The sequence below is a fragment of the Hylobates moloch genome, unplaced genomic scaffold, assembly GCF_009828535.3.
Source record: "Hylobates moloch isolate HMO894 unplaced genomic scaffold, HMol_V3 SCAFFOLD_14, whole genome shotgun sequence".
NCBI lineage: Eukaryota > Metazoa > Chordata > Mammalia > Primates > Hylobatidae > Hylobates > Hylobates moloch.
Window position 1 is genome coordinate 3639615 of NW_026652289.1, and position 16574 is coordinate 3656188.

The window sequence follows — 16574 nt, forward strand, 5'->3', positions numbered from 1 at the left end:
GGGAGGAAGGAAGGAAGGAAGGAGGGAGGGAGGGAGGGAGGCAGGCAGGCTCTTCTCAGTGCGTTTTACCTCCTTCATGGCATCATCTATCCGCTTCAGTTCCTCGTAGCGATCTCGGGATTCCCAAAGCGGCTGCAGCATCATCTCCTCAACCATGGGGAAGAGCTGGGAGAGACAAACGGATTTATTCAGAGTCCCTCGTTCTTTTTTTTTTTGAGACAGAGTCTGGCTCTGTCGCCCAGGCTGGAGTGCAGTGGCACCATCTCGGCTCACTGCAAGCTCCGCCTCCCGGGTTCACGCCATTCTCCTGCCTCAGCCGCCCGAGTAGCTGGGACTACAGGCGCCCGCCACCACGCCCTGCTAATTTTTTTGTATTTTTAATAGAGACGGGGTTTCACTATGTTGGCCAGGATGGTCTTGAACTCCTGACCTCGTGATCTGCCCACCTTGGCCTCCCAAAGTGCTAGGATTACAGGCTTGAGCCACTGCGCCCGGCCCAGAGTCCCTCGTTCTTAAGGCAATGGGAAACGTCGGAGAAAAACAGGTGTCAGGTGCTCTGTGCAGAAGCCTCTGGGCCAGTCCCAGCTCCTGGACACCCTCGTGCCGGCTTTGCTGCCTCCACCTGCTGCGGCTCTGTCTCTGGCCCTCGTCACCCTCCATGAGGTCCTACAGAAAGTCCCCTCCCTGCCTGCTGTGTCCCCGTGCCCGTGAGATGAGGGTGGGGGACAGGTTGGGAGGTTCTTACAAAGACACGGGGCAGAGGAAAGGAGCTGACAGCCTTCCGGCTGGGGGTCCTGGGAGTGGGAAGTGGGTGGGGGTGGCTCCAAGAGATGCCCTAGAGCAGAAGGATCCGCAGCGTAGGAGCCCAGGAAGGTCGGAGGGTGCGAGGCTGTGAGCCCAGATCCAAAAGGGGAACAAGAGATGGGCCTGTTTTGGACATGCTGGGGGTGCCTTGAGGTGGGGGCCTTGGCAGGGGGCCACAGGCAGCTCAGAGGCCCTGGGGGGAGCTGGCCAGGAACGAGCTGTGTGCAGGGAGCAAGGCCTCAGTGGCTGGGTGTGGTGAGACTGGGAGCTGGACAGGGGCTTCACAGCTCGAGGGCACAGAGATCAGTGGTTCCTCCACAGGTGAGCACTCGGTTGAACTGGGACGCAGAGCGGGGACAGGAGAGTCAACAGCCAGTGCTGCCTCCAGAGTCCTGAAGGCCGGCAGCGATGGGCGAGGGCAGTGAGGGGCCCCCCAGGGCCCAGCAAGGCAAGGCAGGGAGTGCAGCACAGAGTGGGAGATGCTGGGGTCACAGGCCAGGCTGTGGGGAGCAGGCTGTGGGTGGAGCAGGGACAGCGGTCACCATGACAGCCGGGGAAGAGGCTGCTCAGGATGTGCAGGTGTGCCTGTGTGCATGTATGTACCTGTGTGCGTGCATGTGCATACCTGTGTGTGCATGTGTGTGCCTGTGTATCAGTGTGCCTGTATGTGCATGTGTGTGCCTGTGTGCGCATTTGTGTGCCCGTGTGTGCCTCTGTGTGTGCCTGTGTACATGTGTGCATGAGTGTGTGCATGAGTGTGTGCCTGTGTGTACCTGTGTGCGTGTGTGTATATGTGTATGTGCCTGTGTGTGCCTATGTGCCTGTGTGTGCATGCATGTATCTGAGTGTATGCAAGTGTGGCATGTGGTGACAGTTACTCACCTTGGTCACTGTTTCAAACATTGGGATCAGGACAAACTTGATGAACCCAATCTGGGCTGTGGCCTTGGTCACTTTGTCGCGGTCCATGAATGGGGCCACGGGAAGGCCTTCTGACTTCTCACGGTCGCTCTGCAGGGAATGCAGCAGACAGCGACATTAAAGACAGAAATGCCCCGTAACCAGATCGCTGTTCTCAGAGAAAGACAAGATGCGCCAGTTAACAACCAACCAACCAAATCACACCACAAATGTGTCTCAGTAAGAACAAGGAGAAGGCGACCGTATCTTCAGTGCTAAACAGAGCTGGGCGTGCAGGTCTAGCTGGGAAGACCAAGCTGAGAGATAGGCAGAGGTGAGTTGGATGTATCCCAGGACGGCAGCAGCGTCCTGCAGAAAGCCTCCCGACTTCTCCTAGGGTTGATCAAGCTGCTGTATTAATATTTGGTGGTTGTTTTCACCTGGCTTGGTTTTCTATGTCCCCGACCTTCCCCGTGGCCATCTGTGTGAGCTGACCTGCTGGGTCTCGGCCCTCCCGGGGCTCCTCCTGCCTCTGCAGTTCTTGCTTCTCGCAGGCAATTTGCTTGACTAGGCTGCTTCTAATAATGGCTCAATTAGCAGTGACAGGTGGCAGTGTTAGAACATTAGCTTTTCTGGATTGTTACTGTCTTTCAGGTCTCAAATTATAACCTATTTTGTTTCTGATGTACGCCTACCGTGAAGGCTTTCTGGAGGCTGAACTGTCGGCGGCCTGGTGAATATGCGGGACCAGCCTGGCATGCTCTGTTTAACGCAAACCCTTACTAAGTGGGGCTAAGAGTGGCTGGAGGCTTGATTGCTCTGCAAGACTCTTACCTGCATAAAATATTCCTCTAATAAACAGTCCACCCAAGGCTCTGCGACTTCCATTGGACGGACCTCGTTAGAGATATCACAGCATTTTATCAAAATCATCTTCAGCTGAAAGAAGAGATTTTGGAATTGAAGTAACAGGAGGTAGAACACGGCCTGCTGCTGCTGCTGCTGCTGCTGCTGCTGGGGTCTGGACTTGCCTTACAGGCAGGAAGAGACGGAGGACCATACGGCTGGACCATGCAACTGAGCTTGGCTGCCTTCAGGGAGGACAGGCTCCCTTCTCAATGGAGAATGAACCTTCAAGGTCCTGTTTGGATCCCCTCCTTCCAGCCTTTCTGGCCACCTCAGCCCAGGTGATAATCCCGTGAAGCACTGCCCCGTGCATGGTCACCCCCTATTTCCTGCTGTTCCCTAGGTGGGTGCATTGCTCATCTTCCCAGGGGACAGGTAGCTCCCTCCCAGCTTGGCCAGGGTTGGGCACGCCATGGGGGCTTCAGGAGGAGATAGGGCAGGCCCAGGGATGCAGCAGCTTCCACCCAAACTAGCCCGGATCTCGCCATAGGACAGGTGGTGAAGGGCTGGCGTCCTGCGGCCCTGCCTGCACCGGGCACAAATGAGTGTCTGGAATCACCAGGTTTCCAGACCAAAGTGTTGGTTGTCATCCAGGCTCTGAAGCTGATTAGACAGGAAAGCCCAGCTGAGGCACATGCCCCCGGGCTGCGGGCTGCACCTGCTGGTTTGGGGAACGTGACTAGGTGAGGGGCAGCTCAGTTCAGCTCGGGGTCTGCATGATGCTTGCAGGATCCTGCCTTCCAACCTCGGCAGGACCTCGAAGGGACACTGCTGTGGTCGCCCTTCCTTTCCCTGCCCTATCAGTTCCCAGGAAGCCATTCAGGCCTTTCTTTGACTCCTCTGTGGAGTCTGGCTCCAGACCAGAGGCAATTACTAGCCTGTGCCTGGCAGGCCTCAGTGGAGCTGTCCCCACACCAGACCTAGGGCAGGGCCAGGGCAGCACTTTCTCTGGGGAAGGTCAAGGTCCCAGGCCCTGCCGGCCACACTCCCAGCACCTCACACCTCCCACGCCGGCCCGCACTCTCCTCAGAGGCCTCCCTTTCGGGGCCCACTTTGACTCAGAACCTTTCCCCCGAGACCTCACCCCAGCCTCTGTCCTTCCCCCGTGTTCATAAAGCCCCATCTGGGGCTCCCTAGCAGTGAGACGATCCCTGGCTGTGCTGCTTGTCATCTGACCCTGCCCGGTGCTGGTCATTGGGATAAGCCGAACCCTGGGCTCTAAGGCTCGCTTTGCCTCTGCTCTGCACAGCTGGAGTGTGTAAGGCTGGGGGTGGGGTGGGAGTGGGGACCTTCAGCTGGGCTCAGTTGTCCTGACCACCTGGCACCCGATCCTCTGGCATCCTGCCCCTCCCCATCTCTTCCCTGACCTCTCCTCCCACCTCAGAGGAGGAAGGCATTGGCGGGGCCTGGGTCACCCCTGCCTGCAGGTCCATCTCTGCCTTCCTCATATCTTAGAGGACAAGGCGGTGCCCTCCGCCTTCCCTTGATTTTTTAGGAGCAAGGAACTTGCTTGCCAGGAAGCTGCTCGATGCGACTGTTTCCCTCTTAGGGAAGGGGCTTCTGGAGGCCCTGGCCCGGGGAGGTTTGCCTGCGGGAGCTCCCGTCCTCTCGCACAGCCTTTGGGAATTAACTGCACCTCAGCTCCAGAGAGCGGTGAGTCCTGATGACTCTTCCTACTGGGACTGGATGGTTAGAAGTCAGCCTGGCCAAGAGTTCCCTATTTTTCAACCTCTCTGGAGGTTGAAACCTCTCTGTAGGTGGAAAGTGATGCTATTGATTTTAGACAATCAAATTTCAGAGTAAGAATGCCAGGGGTGCACCTGATGCTTAGACAAAGTTCCACAAAACCAGCTTTCTCTCTGAAGGCTGGGAGGGCAGTTCTCATGCACCTCTTTCTCTCTCTCTCTCTTCTGAGACAGACCCTTGCTCTGTTGCCCAGGCTGGAGTTCAGTGGAATGACCATGGCTCACTGAAGTCTGGACCTGGGCTCCAGCGATCCTCCCACCTCCGCCTCCCAAGCAGTTGGGACCATAGGTACACACCGATTTTTTGATTTTTTTTTCTTTTTTTGTGGAGATGGAGTCTTGCTAATGTTGCTCAGACTGGTCTCAAACTTCTGGACTCAAGCAATCCTCCCGCCGTGGCCTCCCAAAGTGCTGGATTCCAGGCATGAGCCGTGCTCTGGTCCTTGTGTGCCTTGGTGTGCCCAGTGCCTGCCCTTTCCAAAAGGCAGATGCTGGGCAACCTAGGTGCACCTTCTCATGGGGGAGGCCCCCTACCCCTTCTCTGGCCACGTTGTCCTGGTTATAGAGGGGTGCTGAGCTATGGTGTGGGCCTGGTGGGGGATGCCGGCTTGGGGAGCGGGAGCTGTGTTGGAGTTGCCCCACCAGAGGTGGGCTTTCAGGGTGCCGTGCTGGGGCTGTGCCTTCATGGGAGAGCTAGTTTTATTCTCTGGAAAGCAGAGCAAGATGCATGGCCTTCGCCCACTTGTCTCCCTCAAATCCAAAAGAGATGGAGGAATGGGAGAGTGCTGCCTCTGACCATGAAGGAGTCTCCATCAGGAGGGATGCCCTGCCCAGGACTTTCCTAGTAAGAGTCATGACCTTGAAAACCAGATTTATAAACACCTTGTTCCAAGAAGACTAATAATTTCGGCTTCTTGGCTTCCAGTGTGAGCTGGATGGATGACCCGCTCAGCCAGCCCACCACTTGGCTGCCCACCCAGGCAGAACAAGCCACTCACCAGGGTCATGTGCTCCTCATTGCTGTAGTCAAAATTCTCCATTTTCTCTTTGAAAGAATCCATAATTTCTGCATGTCTTGCCATGTCAGTGGCCAAGATTAACGTGATCATTCCCTAAATAGCGAGAGAACAAAGCGTTAACACGGGCATAATCTGAACAGTTATTCAACGGAGGCCTACTCTGTACTGAGCCCCCTGCGTACATTATTTCATGTATCTCTCATTCCGATTCATATGTGCATCCATCACCCATCCATTTGTCCACACATCCATCCACCCACCCAAAAACCCATACATTCATCCATCCATCCACCCGTTCATCCTCCATCCACCTACCCATCCACCCATCCATCCGCCCTTCCATCCATTTATCCATCCTTCCTTCCATCCATTTATCCATCTGTCCATTCATCCATCCATCCACCCACCCATCCATCCATCCATCTACCCACCCATCTGTCCTTCCATCCATCCACCCTTCCATTTGTCCACCCACCCATCCACCTATCTATCTATTCATCCATCCATCCATCCATCCATCCATCCATCCATCCATCCACCCACCCATCCACCCACCCACCCCACAAGCATTTACAGAACACATCTCTGTGCCAGGTATGATGTTTTCCTCTTCCAAGAAAATAAAACCATAAGCATCAGATACAAAACCCAAACCCATCCATCTAGGTCATTTCAAATGTATGTATATATTTTGGGGGGGGCATCACTTGCATCTTGAATTATTCAATTTTCCTGTAAACATTTGTGTTATTAGTGAAGCATTTATTCAGTTATTCCTGAAATCTTCCATGACAAAATATATTATTAAAAAAGTGGGACAACTAATTTTACCCCCAGAGGAGAGTCATATTTTGCAGTCAGTGAAGCATTTGAAGCAGGCCAATGCTGGTGTGTCCCCACGGTGGCTGGGCACGAGAACGATCCCGTGTGCAGAGTGGCTGCTCCTCCAATCAGGTGCCGCCTCCTTCTCTTGCGGGATGCTCTCCGACATGGATCAGTGGGACGAGGCCTACACTAAGGGGAGTTCACTTGCTTTGATTCCCCAGGTCCTGTCCCTGGAGGAACTCCCCGCTGGGGTAGCAGTGGCAGATGCAGTGTTCTCTCTTCACGGTTGCCCCTTGACCTTCTGCAGATGAAGATTTACCACAGTTTATCGTAGCCACGCAGGGCACCTGCTTGCAGGTTGGGGAGGGGCACAAACATGGAGGAGAGGCCAGAGAGCCTATAGATAAAGGGGAGATAACTGTACTGGGAGCCGGCGATTCAATAATTACTGTAAATTGTCTGTTGAATTGTGTATGTTTGTGCAATGATGTAATCACAGGCCTGAAAGCGCCGCTGCCGTATGTCAGCGCCGAGTAAGTTCTGAGGTGCGGCTGTTGGCACTCCTCCCGGGGCCATCACCATGCACACCCATCTGTCCTCCTGCTCATTTCACACTCACAGCGGCCGGCACAGCACAGGCCAGCAGAGGCCTTGACCACAGCATCCCAGTGAACCACTGCCCCGTGCCTGGTCACTGCCCACCTGCCTCTGGCACATGGTGACATTTGACAATTTCGCAAGAGGCCGTGATCCCTCAGGGCCCCGTCCCAGGGAGCATGCTGCTTCCTCAGAGCTTCCCCAAATGCTTCACTGACTTCAGGTTTTTACACTGGGCTTTGAACTTCCTGGAAGCGTAGACAAATTGGAAAGCCACGGTCGACGAGGCTGCTGCCCTCTGATAAAGGGAGGCTCAGCAGCACTCTGGGAGGGCGGTGAGTATTTTCCCAGAGCTGGAGTCCAGACAGTCTTTGTTGCTGCCTCTGGAAGGAAGCCACTTAGACTTCGAATGGCTGAGGTCTGCCTTGTGGAACGGCAGAAGACGGTGCCCTGGGTGAGTGTCCTGGGGCCGCCACACAAAGTACCACAAACTAGGCAGCTTAAAACCGAAAACTCATTCTCTCACAGTGCTGGAGGCCAGAACCAAGATCAAGGGGTGGGCAGGACCCTGCTCTCTCAGAAGACTCCAGGGGAGGGTCCTTCCTTGTCTCCTCCTGCTCCTGGGGGCCCCGAAGTCCCTTGGTTTGGGGCTGTGTCACTCAAATCTCCAATCACCGCATCTTCACGCGGCCTTCTCCTCTGTGTCTGGGCTGTTTTTTCCTCTGTCTCGTCCACTAGTCTTTGGATTTAAGGCCCCCTTGACCATCCACACTGATCTTATCTGGAGATCTTAACAAGTACAAATGCAAAGACCCTTTTCCAAATAAGATCGCATTCACGGGAGGTGGACCTTGTTTGAAGGATGCTACTATTCAACCCAACACATTTCTCCCAGAGTTTACTCCGAGAGCTTCCCGCCCCTGCAAATGTCAGAGAGTGAGGGTTTGATGAGGAATTCCCGTGTGGAAGGGGGCGTTATTTCGGTGAGCTGGAGGTGTTTGTCCGGGGCAGGTGGACTGGGTCATCTTCCCTGCATGCAGATGTCCTCTCACTCTCTTCCCATCACGCCCTGAGAGGCAGAAAGCCCCCTTATCTAAAACGGAAGGGGCAGAAAGCCCCCTTATCTAAAACGGAAGGGGCAGCTGGGCGCGGTGGCTCATGCCTGTAATCCCAGCACTTTGGGAGGTCGAGGCAGGTGGATCACCTGAGGTCTGGAGTTCAACACCAGCCTGGCCAACATGACGAAACCCCGTCTCTACTAAAAACACCGAAAATTAGCCAGGCGTGGTGGTGCACGCCTGTAATCCCAGCTATTTGGGAGGCTGAGGCAGGAGAATTGCTTGAACCCAGGAGGTAGAGGTTGCAGTGAGCCAAGATCATGCCATTACACTCCTGCCTGGGCAACAGAGCGAGACTCTGTCTCAAAAGAAAAAAATAAATAAATAAATAAAAGGAAGGGGCCTGACTGGGCTGTGGGTGGCAGGTGACAGGAGCTGGGGTTATGGGGCAGGGGGCAGCTCTCCTACGTTGGATGCAGCAGATGTGTCTGTCCAGGGCCTGTCTCCCCCTTGGGCAGGCCCCTACCTTTGCTAAGCCTCAGTTTCTTGGGCTGGGAGAGGGACAAAGATTTATCTGAAAGGGAGCCAGTGAAGGCTGAATTAAATAGAGGCTGGGAAGTGCAGGTCAGTGGGATACACGTGCGCATGGCGAGGGTACCCTCTTTTCGGGGCTCCACTCTGGGCCCTGGAGGAGATGGGGAAGGAGGGAGGGGTTCCCCTGGGTCCCCGGGGCACTGCTGCGGCCAGGAGCTTCTGGGAGCCTCCAGCCAGTGGAGAGTGGGGGCTGCTCTGTCCCTGAATGTGCCCCCACTCCGGTGAGAGGGCCCTCACCCCACGCACCTGTCGGATCTGCTTGAACCCATCGGCTGGGATGTTGGAGAAGATGTTGCACTCGGGCTCGGCGAGGATCTGGAAGGCCACGGCGCAGTGGTGGTTCTCCAGCGGTGAGATGTCATTGTAGCGGACCGCCAGCTCTGTGCGGGCGTTGATCTGGTAGCTGGGAGGCAAGGAGAGGGTGAGGGGAGGCTCGGGCGCCCTCACCAGGCACCTGCACTGGGGAGCAACACCCAGGCATGTAAGCGGAGCGAGTAGAGTCAGGAGAAAGTGCTGTGGGGGCTGGGGGAGCCGCCTGTGCCCTGCCCCGGCCCTGCCGCTCGGCTGCCCCTGCAACTGCACGTCCCCATGCTCCTGCAGTCCCACCAGTCAGACACCTCTGAGGAAGCCTCAGGACAGGCCCTGAGGCATCATGGCCTCTTGTGAAATTATCAAACGTCACCAGGTGCCAGAGGCAGGTGGGCAGAACGAGGCTGAGGTTCACTGGGATGCTGTGGTCAAGGCCTCTGCTGGCCTGTGCTGCGCTGGCCGCTGTGAGTGTGAAATGAGCAGAAAGGGAACAGATGGGTGTGCATGGTGATGGCCCAGGGAGGGGCGCTGACAGCCGCACCTCAGAACCCACTAGGCGCTGACACATGGCAGCAGAGCTCTCAGGCATGTGATGACATCACCACACAAACACACAATTCAACAGAGAGAGCTGCTGCGCCACTGCAGACACAAACCCAAGCCCACAGCCTGGACCTTGTCCGCCACATGGGGCGGAACTCTGTGCCCCTGGAGGCAGGAGTGGAGCAACCGTCTGTCCTTCTGATCCCCGGCCCCACGAGGGACACCTCACACCCACCTCCTGTCCCTCTGCAGTCCCTTTTCTCTCTCTCTTCTGGCCACTGCCTGTGCTTTCCCTGTGGAAGCCAGCTGGGAGCCTGCCCAGGGAGAGGTGAGCTCCTGAGAAGGGCATGTGGAGCCCCCAACCGTGTGTGCGGACAGGTGTTGCTCCCTGCCTGGGGTGGAGAAGGCGCCGGCGGGGCCAGGGCTCTGCCGTGCACCTGAGCCTGGAGCCAGGCCCACACAGGGGTGGGAAAGCCCCCCCGGGGTTTGATAATCCTGAAAGTTCCTACTCCGGGGAGACCCAAGGCCCTGGGCAAAGTCAAGAAGCCAGGAGCTGTGTCAGTGGAGGCAGAGCTGGGGCTGGGAGGCCGTCGTTGACAGCTCCATCTGGGAACTGCTCTGAGGGTTGGGCTGACAGGTTCCCTCCAGTAGCCAGGGTGCCTTTTAAAAGGAAAAAAAGAGAAAATCCTGTACATACGTGTTGTTGTAGCCGGGATGGTCCAGGTCGTGGCAGATGGCCGCTGTCATTAGGATCAGGATATCTGTTTGTGAGAACTTCTCCTGGATTGGAAAACAGGGCGTAGGTGTTTGCTCTCTTCACTCGGAGGGTGGGATGGGGTGAGGGGGGTGGAATTGGGTGAGTGGTAAGGGGGGGACAAAGGACCCTGCAGCCATCTGGAGTCTCCTGGCATGGTGGGAGAGGAACGGCCTGCCTGTGGGGGTGGAGGGGTGACCAGGTCGGGACGCACCTGCTCATGTAATCCTAGGAGCAGCCTCGCCCATGGGGTAACTGGCAACGGTGGGTGGGGGTGCTTCCCCAGGAGGGGCGGAGCGGCTGGGGACCCCACGCCTGTGGCTCTCTTGGTGGGATGGGGCTGCCGCTCCCTGGAAGGGGCCTCCGTCTGACCCCCGAGAGTGGAGGTCTGGGTGTGCAGCGGGCAGGACCCACCTGGAGACTGCAGAGCCAGACCATGCTGTACATCATCTGGGCCACGCAGAAGCAGTGCCGGAAGTTGTGGAAGGGGTTGTTTCTGTAGTTGTCGTGGACGCAGAGCTGTGGGAGGCAGGGGGTCCGAGTCACCTTGTGCCTGGGCCCGCCCACCTCTCCTCCCAAAGCCACCCAGAAGGCTGTGCACTGATTTGAACATTCTCTGCCAAACCCTCATCCCAACCAGAGGTCAACAGTGTTCCCATGTTTACCACAGGTACCAGTGAGGTGACACAGGGACCCTGAGAACGTCCAGCGGGCCACGCCACGGCACTCGGGGTAGGAGTGGGGACAGAGCTCCCACCAGGGGTTTTCACCTTGCAGTCAAGGACTGGGGTCTCCCCAGAGGTGTCTGAGGAGCCACAGGGGGCATAAAGTTAGGGGATGGGGGAGGGGAGACTCCAAGAGGGAGCTCTGGGTCCCCAATCACCATGAAACCTTTAATAGGCTTTTAATATTTGGTTCTGAGCAATATTTCATTAAAAAAAACCTGCTGCCAAACATATTCACACAGGCAGACACCCACATGCACATACCCACACTCACACTCCACACACTCACACACCCCAAATCCACACACACATGCACACACCCACCATCACACACTCCCACATCCAGATACACACACGCACACACACCTCACATCCACACAGATACACACATGCACACACACCCTCACACACCCACACACAGACACACCCCAGATCCAGATATACACATGCACACACCCACACTCCTACTCCCACCCCACACACTCCCACCCCACACACTCCCACCCCACATTCACATACACCCACCCCTAAACTCAGACACCCCCATGCTCACACCCACACCCCACACTGACACACACGCTCCCACACATTTACATCCACACACCCACTCACACACATGCAGACACCCCCCACACTCACATCCACACCCCCATACCACTCACACACACACGCTCCCACACACACACACACGCTCCCACACACACATACACACACATGCTCCCACACACCACTGCTTTAGGACATGGTGCTTCGCTTGATGATAGCAGAGTCTCACTATTTCCTTGCTTATCAGAGCGGGAGCTCAGGCGTAAAGAAGGTTTTGGTGGAAGGAGGAACAGAGACGGGCTGAGCGTCCTCACAGAACTCCTAGGGAAATGTCACCTCTGCCCATGGGGAGCGCAGTGCCATCTGGAAGGTGCCCTGGTGATCCATTCCCTCCATTCCTGTGGAACTGGATGAAAGCATGTGCCCAGGAAGAACTGAAGGCGGGTTTGGCACTCACCAGCCACCTCCTGAGGGTGACGGGGTTGATGCTGAAGTCCCTGACCAGCCCGAGGTCATGGTACATGTGCTCCAGGCAGCTCAGCATCTGTGGGCACAGGAGAAGGATGGGCACTGAGCAGTCGTGTGGCCGGCTCCCCAGCCCCTGGCTTCCTTCCCTCTGCCGTCCTCGGAGTGCCAGCAGGGCTGTTGGCAGGAGGTAGGTTCTCCCCCTCCCAGAAAGTCCCTGGAGAGCAAAGCCTGGTTGGCAGACATGGGAGGAGAGGTCTTCAGACCAGCCTTTCCAGGCCACCCAGATGGGTGGGGGTTTGAGAGCGCACTGGGGGTGTCCTGGCGGGTGGATCCTGGGGCGTGGAAGGCCAGTTCCGAAGTCAAGGAGAATTCTTAGAAAGGACGGCGACTGGGTGAGAGAGTGCACCTGTTCACAAAACCCTGCACCAAAAAGGAATTTATTGATTTCTACAGATGAAAAACAGTCTCAGTGGATCAATATCACAGCTGAGGGTTCTAGGACAGTTTCATCCGGTGCACAACTGAGCACAGGTGGCGTCACAGACAGAAAGGCCCTTTCCTTGCCCGAGGCTGCGGATCGAAGGAGCTTTGACAATTTACATCCAGAAATGCTGAACTGTGCTCATCTGGGGCCCCACTGGGACTGGAGATACTTTAACGTCTTAACTGCAGCCCCTGCCCCAGCAAGCCACTCCTCCTAACCCTTTTTCATGGAGCCCTGTCTTCTATCAATATCCCTGGTGAAGTTGAAGTAGATTTTGTTTTCAGTCCCAAAGAGGATTTATTGTCATTGCGGTGATCTATTTCAATCCAGCTCAGTGCTTTGGAGCTAATTAAGTTAGGGAGGAAACGATGAAGTGATTTTTAAAAACGAGAGTTTGACCAAAGTGAGCTTTGCTTTCTGGAAAAAGCAGGTCTTGGGTGGGGAGCCCAGTGAGAAGGAAGATGTGCAGGAAAGGGGCAGTTTAGACACACCTGGTAGGCGTCCTCCGCCAAGGGTCCCCCACCTGTGCCCACCTCCAGCCCAGCTGCCTGCTGCCTGTGCAGGGCACTGGGCCATCCCTGCTGGAGCCCAGCGTGGCTTCCTGTCTGCGTCTGCTCATTGCCTGACTTTCTCTTCCCAAAAGGGCATGTTACGAACTGAATTGCCCCCTTCCCCAGGTCAACGTGGTAAAGCCCCGACCCCAGTGGGCTGTTTGGAGATGGGGCCTTTACGGAGGTAATGAAGGTTCCATCCAGTCAGGGTGAGGCCTTGGTCCCTTGGGACTAGTGTCTTCATTAGAGGAGGAAGAGCACCTGGGATGCGTGTGCAGAGAGAACAGGCCACATGAGGACCCAGCAAGAAGGCGGCCATCTGCACACCAGGGACCGAGGCCTCCGGAGAAGCCGAACCTGGCAGCACCTTGATCTCGGACTTCCAGCTCCAGAACTGAGGAATCAACTTCTGCTGCTGATGCCACCCCAGTCTCTGGTACTTTGTTATGGCAGCCTCAGCAAACTAGGACAGGGCGTGCTGCCCAAAAATCCATTTTTACTTGTTACGCCGTGTGTGAAACCTGGAAATGCTGCAAGGGAGGCGAGTTTTTGTAAATCAAAGCTTGCGATCACTGCATTGATGAGATGGCTCTGAAGGAGGCGGAGGGTTCTCTGGCATCGCAGGAAATCCATCTGGAAAACTGGAAACTCCCCCACATGCGGCCACAGATGGGAGCTTGGAATGTCACCTGGGAAACGTCCTTAAAGCACGTGAACCACACACTCGTTTTCCTTGGGGAGACAGTACAGATATAGGTTGGATAATGTGCAGGGCACTGCACTGGCTTTTGGAGATGGGGCCCTACGTGAGGACAGGAGGGCTGGCTCCCAGGCCGCTGGTCAGCGGCTGCCTGGATCACCCAGCCAGGGTTCTCGCTGTCCAGAGCTGCTAGCCCCCCCACCATCCTGGACGCCGGCCCTTAGGACCATAGGGGCTGCAACCTGGAAACTCCTCGCCCTCCACCTAACCAGCCCAGATGTTGTTCAAGGCAGTCCTGAAAGGCAGAAGCGTCTGCTGTGAAATCAGTCGAGAGGGGATGCCGATCGGCAGACAGAGCCACCTGGTGCCGCTTACAAGGCCTTCATAGAGGCTGTGGGGCAGGAGGGCCGGATGCATCTGTGGCTGCACATGCAGTCCTCAGCCCCGAGCGGGCGCGAGTGAGCCAGCAGCTCTCGCAAGTGGTGGCGGGTCCTGGTCTGAGTGAGCTGCATGGTCGTGAGTGGGGGACTCATGAGATGACGGGGGAGGCTCCTGCAGCCTTCCAGCTCTGCACTTGATAGAGGCAGCCATGCTCACGGGCCACAGCCCTGGGCCCTCAGAGGCCCTAACAGATGGGAGGACACAGCAGCCTGAAGTCATGTCCTCTGTCTGGTTTGTGATGAGCAGGACACTGGGTCGAACTACTTGGAGAAAAGCAGGGACGCCCCTGCTGGAAGGGAGGGAGGTGATCACCTTCAGGGGCCCTGACGTTCTCTGAGTGCCAGCTGCCTCATGGGCGGCCAGATGCAGTTTTGTGGGGCCGAGTGGGCTGTTTTCATGCGTGTCCCTTTAGTTGTCCCTCTTTGGCACTCACACTCCAAAATTCCTGGCATCCCTAGATCTGCCAGAGGCCAAGGCTGCTGTCTTGGGCATCTCTGCATTCTCACACGCAGGCAGCTAGATACTTCTTGGAAGCACTGGAACACTCATTGGTCTCCTGGGGTGCCCTTGCGATCTGCTGGGCAGAAGCCATGGGCCGTGGGAGATGCTACCCAGAGGCTGAGTCCAGCTGCCGGGAGCTGTCTGCCTTGCCCACCTGCCAGCCCCGAGAGCACCTGTGAATCCACTCTGTGATCAGAGGAGAGGTGGCCTTTCTATTATGGAGACACAGATCCCTCAGCTTCGTGGGGCAAGCCCCACCTCCCCAGTCACAGTGGCCCGCGCTCAAAAGGTTCCCTGGTAGAAGGTGGCAGAAAAGACAGCGAGTGCCAGTTTCCACGCAGGCACTTTGCCATCAGTGGCCCCTGGCTTGGCTCTTCCTCCCAGCAGGCTGAGGTCAAAATGGCTTTGGAGATGGTGATTTTTCTACATGATGCTGAGGTGCGGCGCTTGCCCACAGGCTGGGAGCAGGAGTCTGTGTGCTCTAACCGTCTGCGGTGTCTGCTTGCCGTGGACTTGCTCTGCCCAATCTCAGCGGCTGTGCAGGGACCCTGGGGGCTGTGCAGGGACCCTGGGGGCTGTGCAGGCCAGCAGCGCCAACACCTCTTCTGAGCTTTCCCTTTCACTCCTTGCATCTCCCACACCCGGGGCCCTTTCTTTTTGTGCGTTGACCTAGACAGTCATGCTGCATATTTAAAGCCACTTCTCCTGTCGCCTCTGTGCCCCGGTCCTGCACTCTCAGAGCTGGGGAGCAAGTTGCCATGTGGTGGCTGGAGGTTTTGAGCAGGTTTGCAGCAGTGCAGCCCCTGGGACTGGCCGCCTGCTGCTCTTCTCGGGTGAACTGGGGTGGGGAGTGGAGGCTTCAGCTTTGCTTTTCTGGCAGGTGCGGCAGTTTTTCTCCTGCTGGGAGACCATGCACATGAAAGAGGTTCACTTAGGAGAGGGCAGTGCCCCAGGTATCAGCAACCTGGCCTCAGGGGTGCCAAGAGGCAAGATCCCACTTTCTGCCCTTTGCAGAGACATCGCTGCGGCCGAGCTTGTCAAAGAGCACACGTGAGCTTGCCGAGCAGCCTTGTGCATTTGCTGTGTTGCTGACAAACGGGAAAACGTCCTTAGATTTTGGTGGGTTGAAAACAGCTGAGCCCGAGGTCTGCAATGAGGGAACTTTTGCATTTTTTGGGGTGTGAAAAGAGGGCCTATTAGCCAATGAGATGAAACCAAAAATTCCCCATTCTTGTATTTTTCAGCAAATAGGAATTTTAACACTTTTTTTTGTAGCAATGAGGTCTTGCTCTGTTGCCCAGCGTATTAGTCTGTTCTCACACTGCTAATAAAGACATACCTGAGACTGGGGTAACTTATAAAGAAAAAGAGTTTTAAGGGACTCACAGTTCCACGTGGCTGCAGAGGCCTCACAATCATGGCGAATGGCAGAGAAGGAGAAAGTCACTTACTTGGCAGCAGGCAAGAGAGCGTGTGCAGGGGAACCCCCATTTATAAAACCATCAGATCTCGTGAGACTTACTATCACGAGAACAGTATGGGGAAAACTGCCCCCATGATTCAAGATCTCCACCTGGCCCTGCCCTTGACACGTGGGGATTATGACAATTCAGGGTGAGATTTGGGTGGGGACACAGCCAAACCATATCACTCAGGCTAGTCTGGAATTCCTGGCCTCAAGCCTTGCTGCAGAAGGTGACACAGTTCCCAGAATCCCACATGTCCACTTACCTGGGGCAGCCGGCTGCCTGTGCCTTGCCTTTGCAGACACTGCTCTCAGAGCAGAGTACTCTGACCGCAGCCCCTTCCTTGAGGAGAGATTTGCTCCTGGCAGGGGTGTTCTGCAGCACAGGGCTGCCACCCGCGCGCGTGAGGGTCTGCAGGGTGAGCACATGGCTCGGGGAGCCCAGCGCCATCAGGAGCCCTGGGTGGAAGCTCCCTGCCCCTGACAGCTGTGTCTCCCCCACTCACAGAATCCCCTTGCTGTGAGGTCTCCTGGGCCCTGCTATAAAGTGTTAGTTAGTTTCAACTAAAACCTGGCAAAACAAGTTTTTTTTTTTTTTTCAGTCTTTAAAAAGGAGAGGAGAAAGCATGAAGGAGGAAG

At 56.1% G+C, this 16574-nt stretch overlaps 1 protein-coding gene across 1 annotated transcript in view; it reads right to left on the bottom strand.

Annotated features, from left to right (window-relative positions):
- The window catches only part of PDE9A (phosphodiesterase 9A), a 178394-nt gene that overhangs the window by 64997 nt on the left and 96823 nt on the right, over positions 1-16574 (bottom strand). The window contains exons 10-17 of the mRNA XM_058427844.1: positions 11783-11869; positions 10469-10573; positions 9998-10080; positions 8695-8851; positions 5354-5467; positions 2539-2643; positions 1687-1815; positions 32-165 (exon numbers count right to left, since the gene is read on the bottom strand). Of these exons, the coding sequence (XP_058283827.1) occupies positions 32-165; positions 1687-1815; positions 2539-2643; positions 5354-5467; positions 8695-8851; positions 9998-10080; positions 10469-10573; positions 11783-11869 (914 nt within the window). The remainder of the gene's footprint in view (positions 1-31; positions 166-1686; positions 1816-2538; positions 2644-5353; positions 5468-8694; positions 8852-9997; positions 10081-10468; positions 10574-11782; positions 11870-16574) is intronic.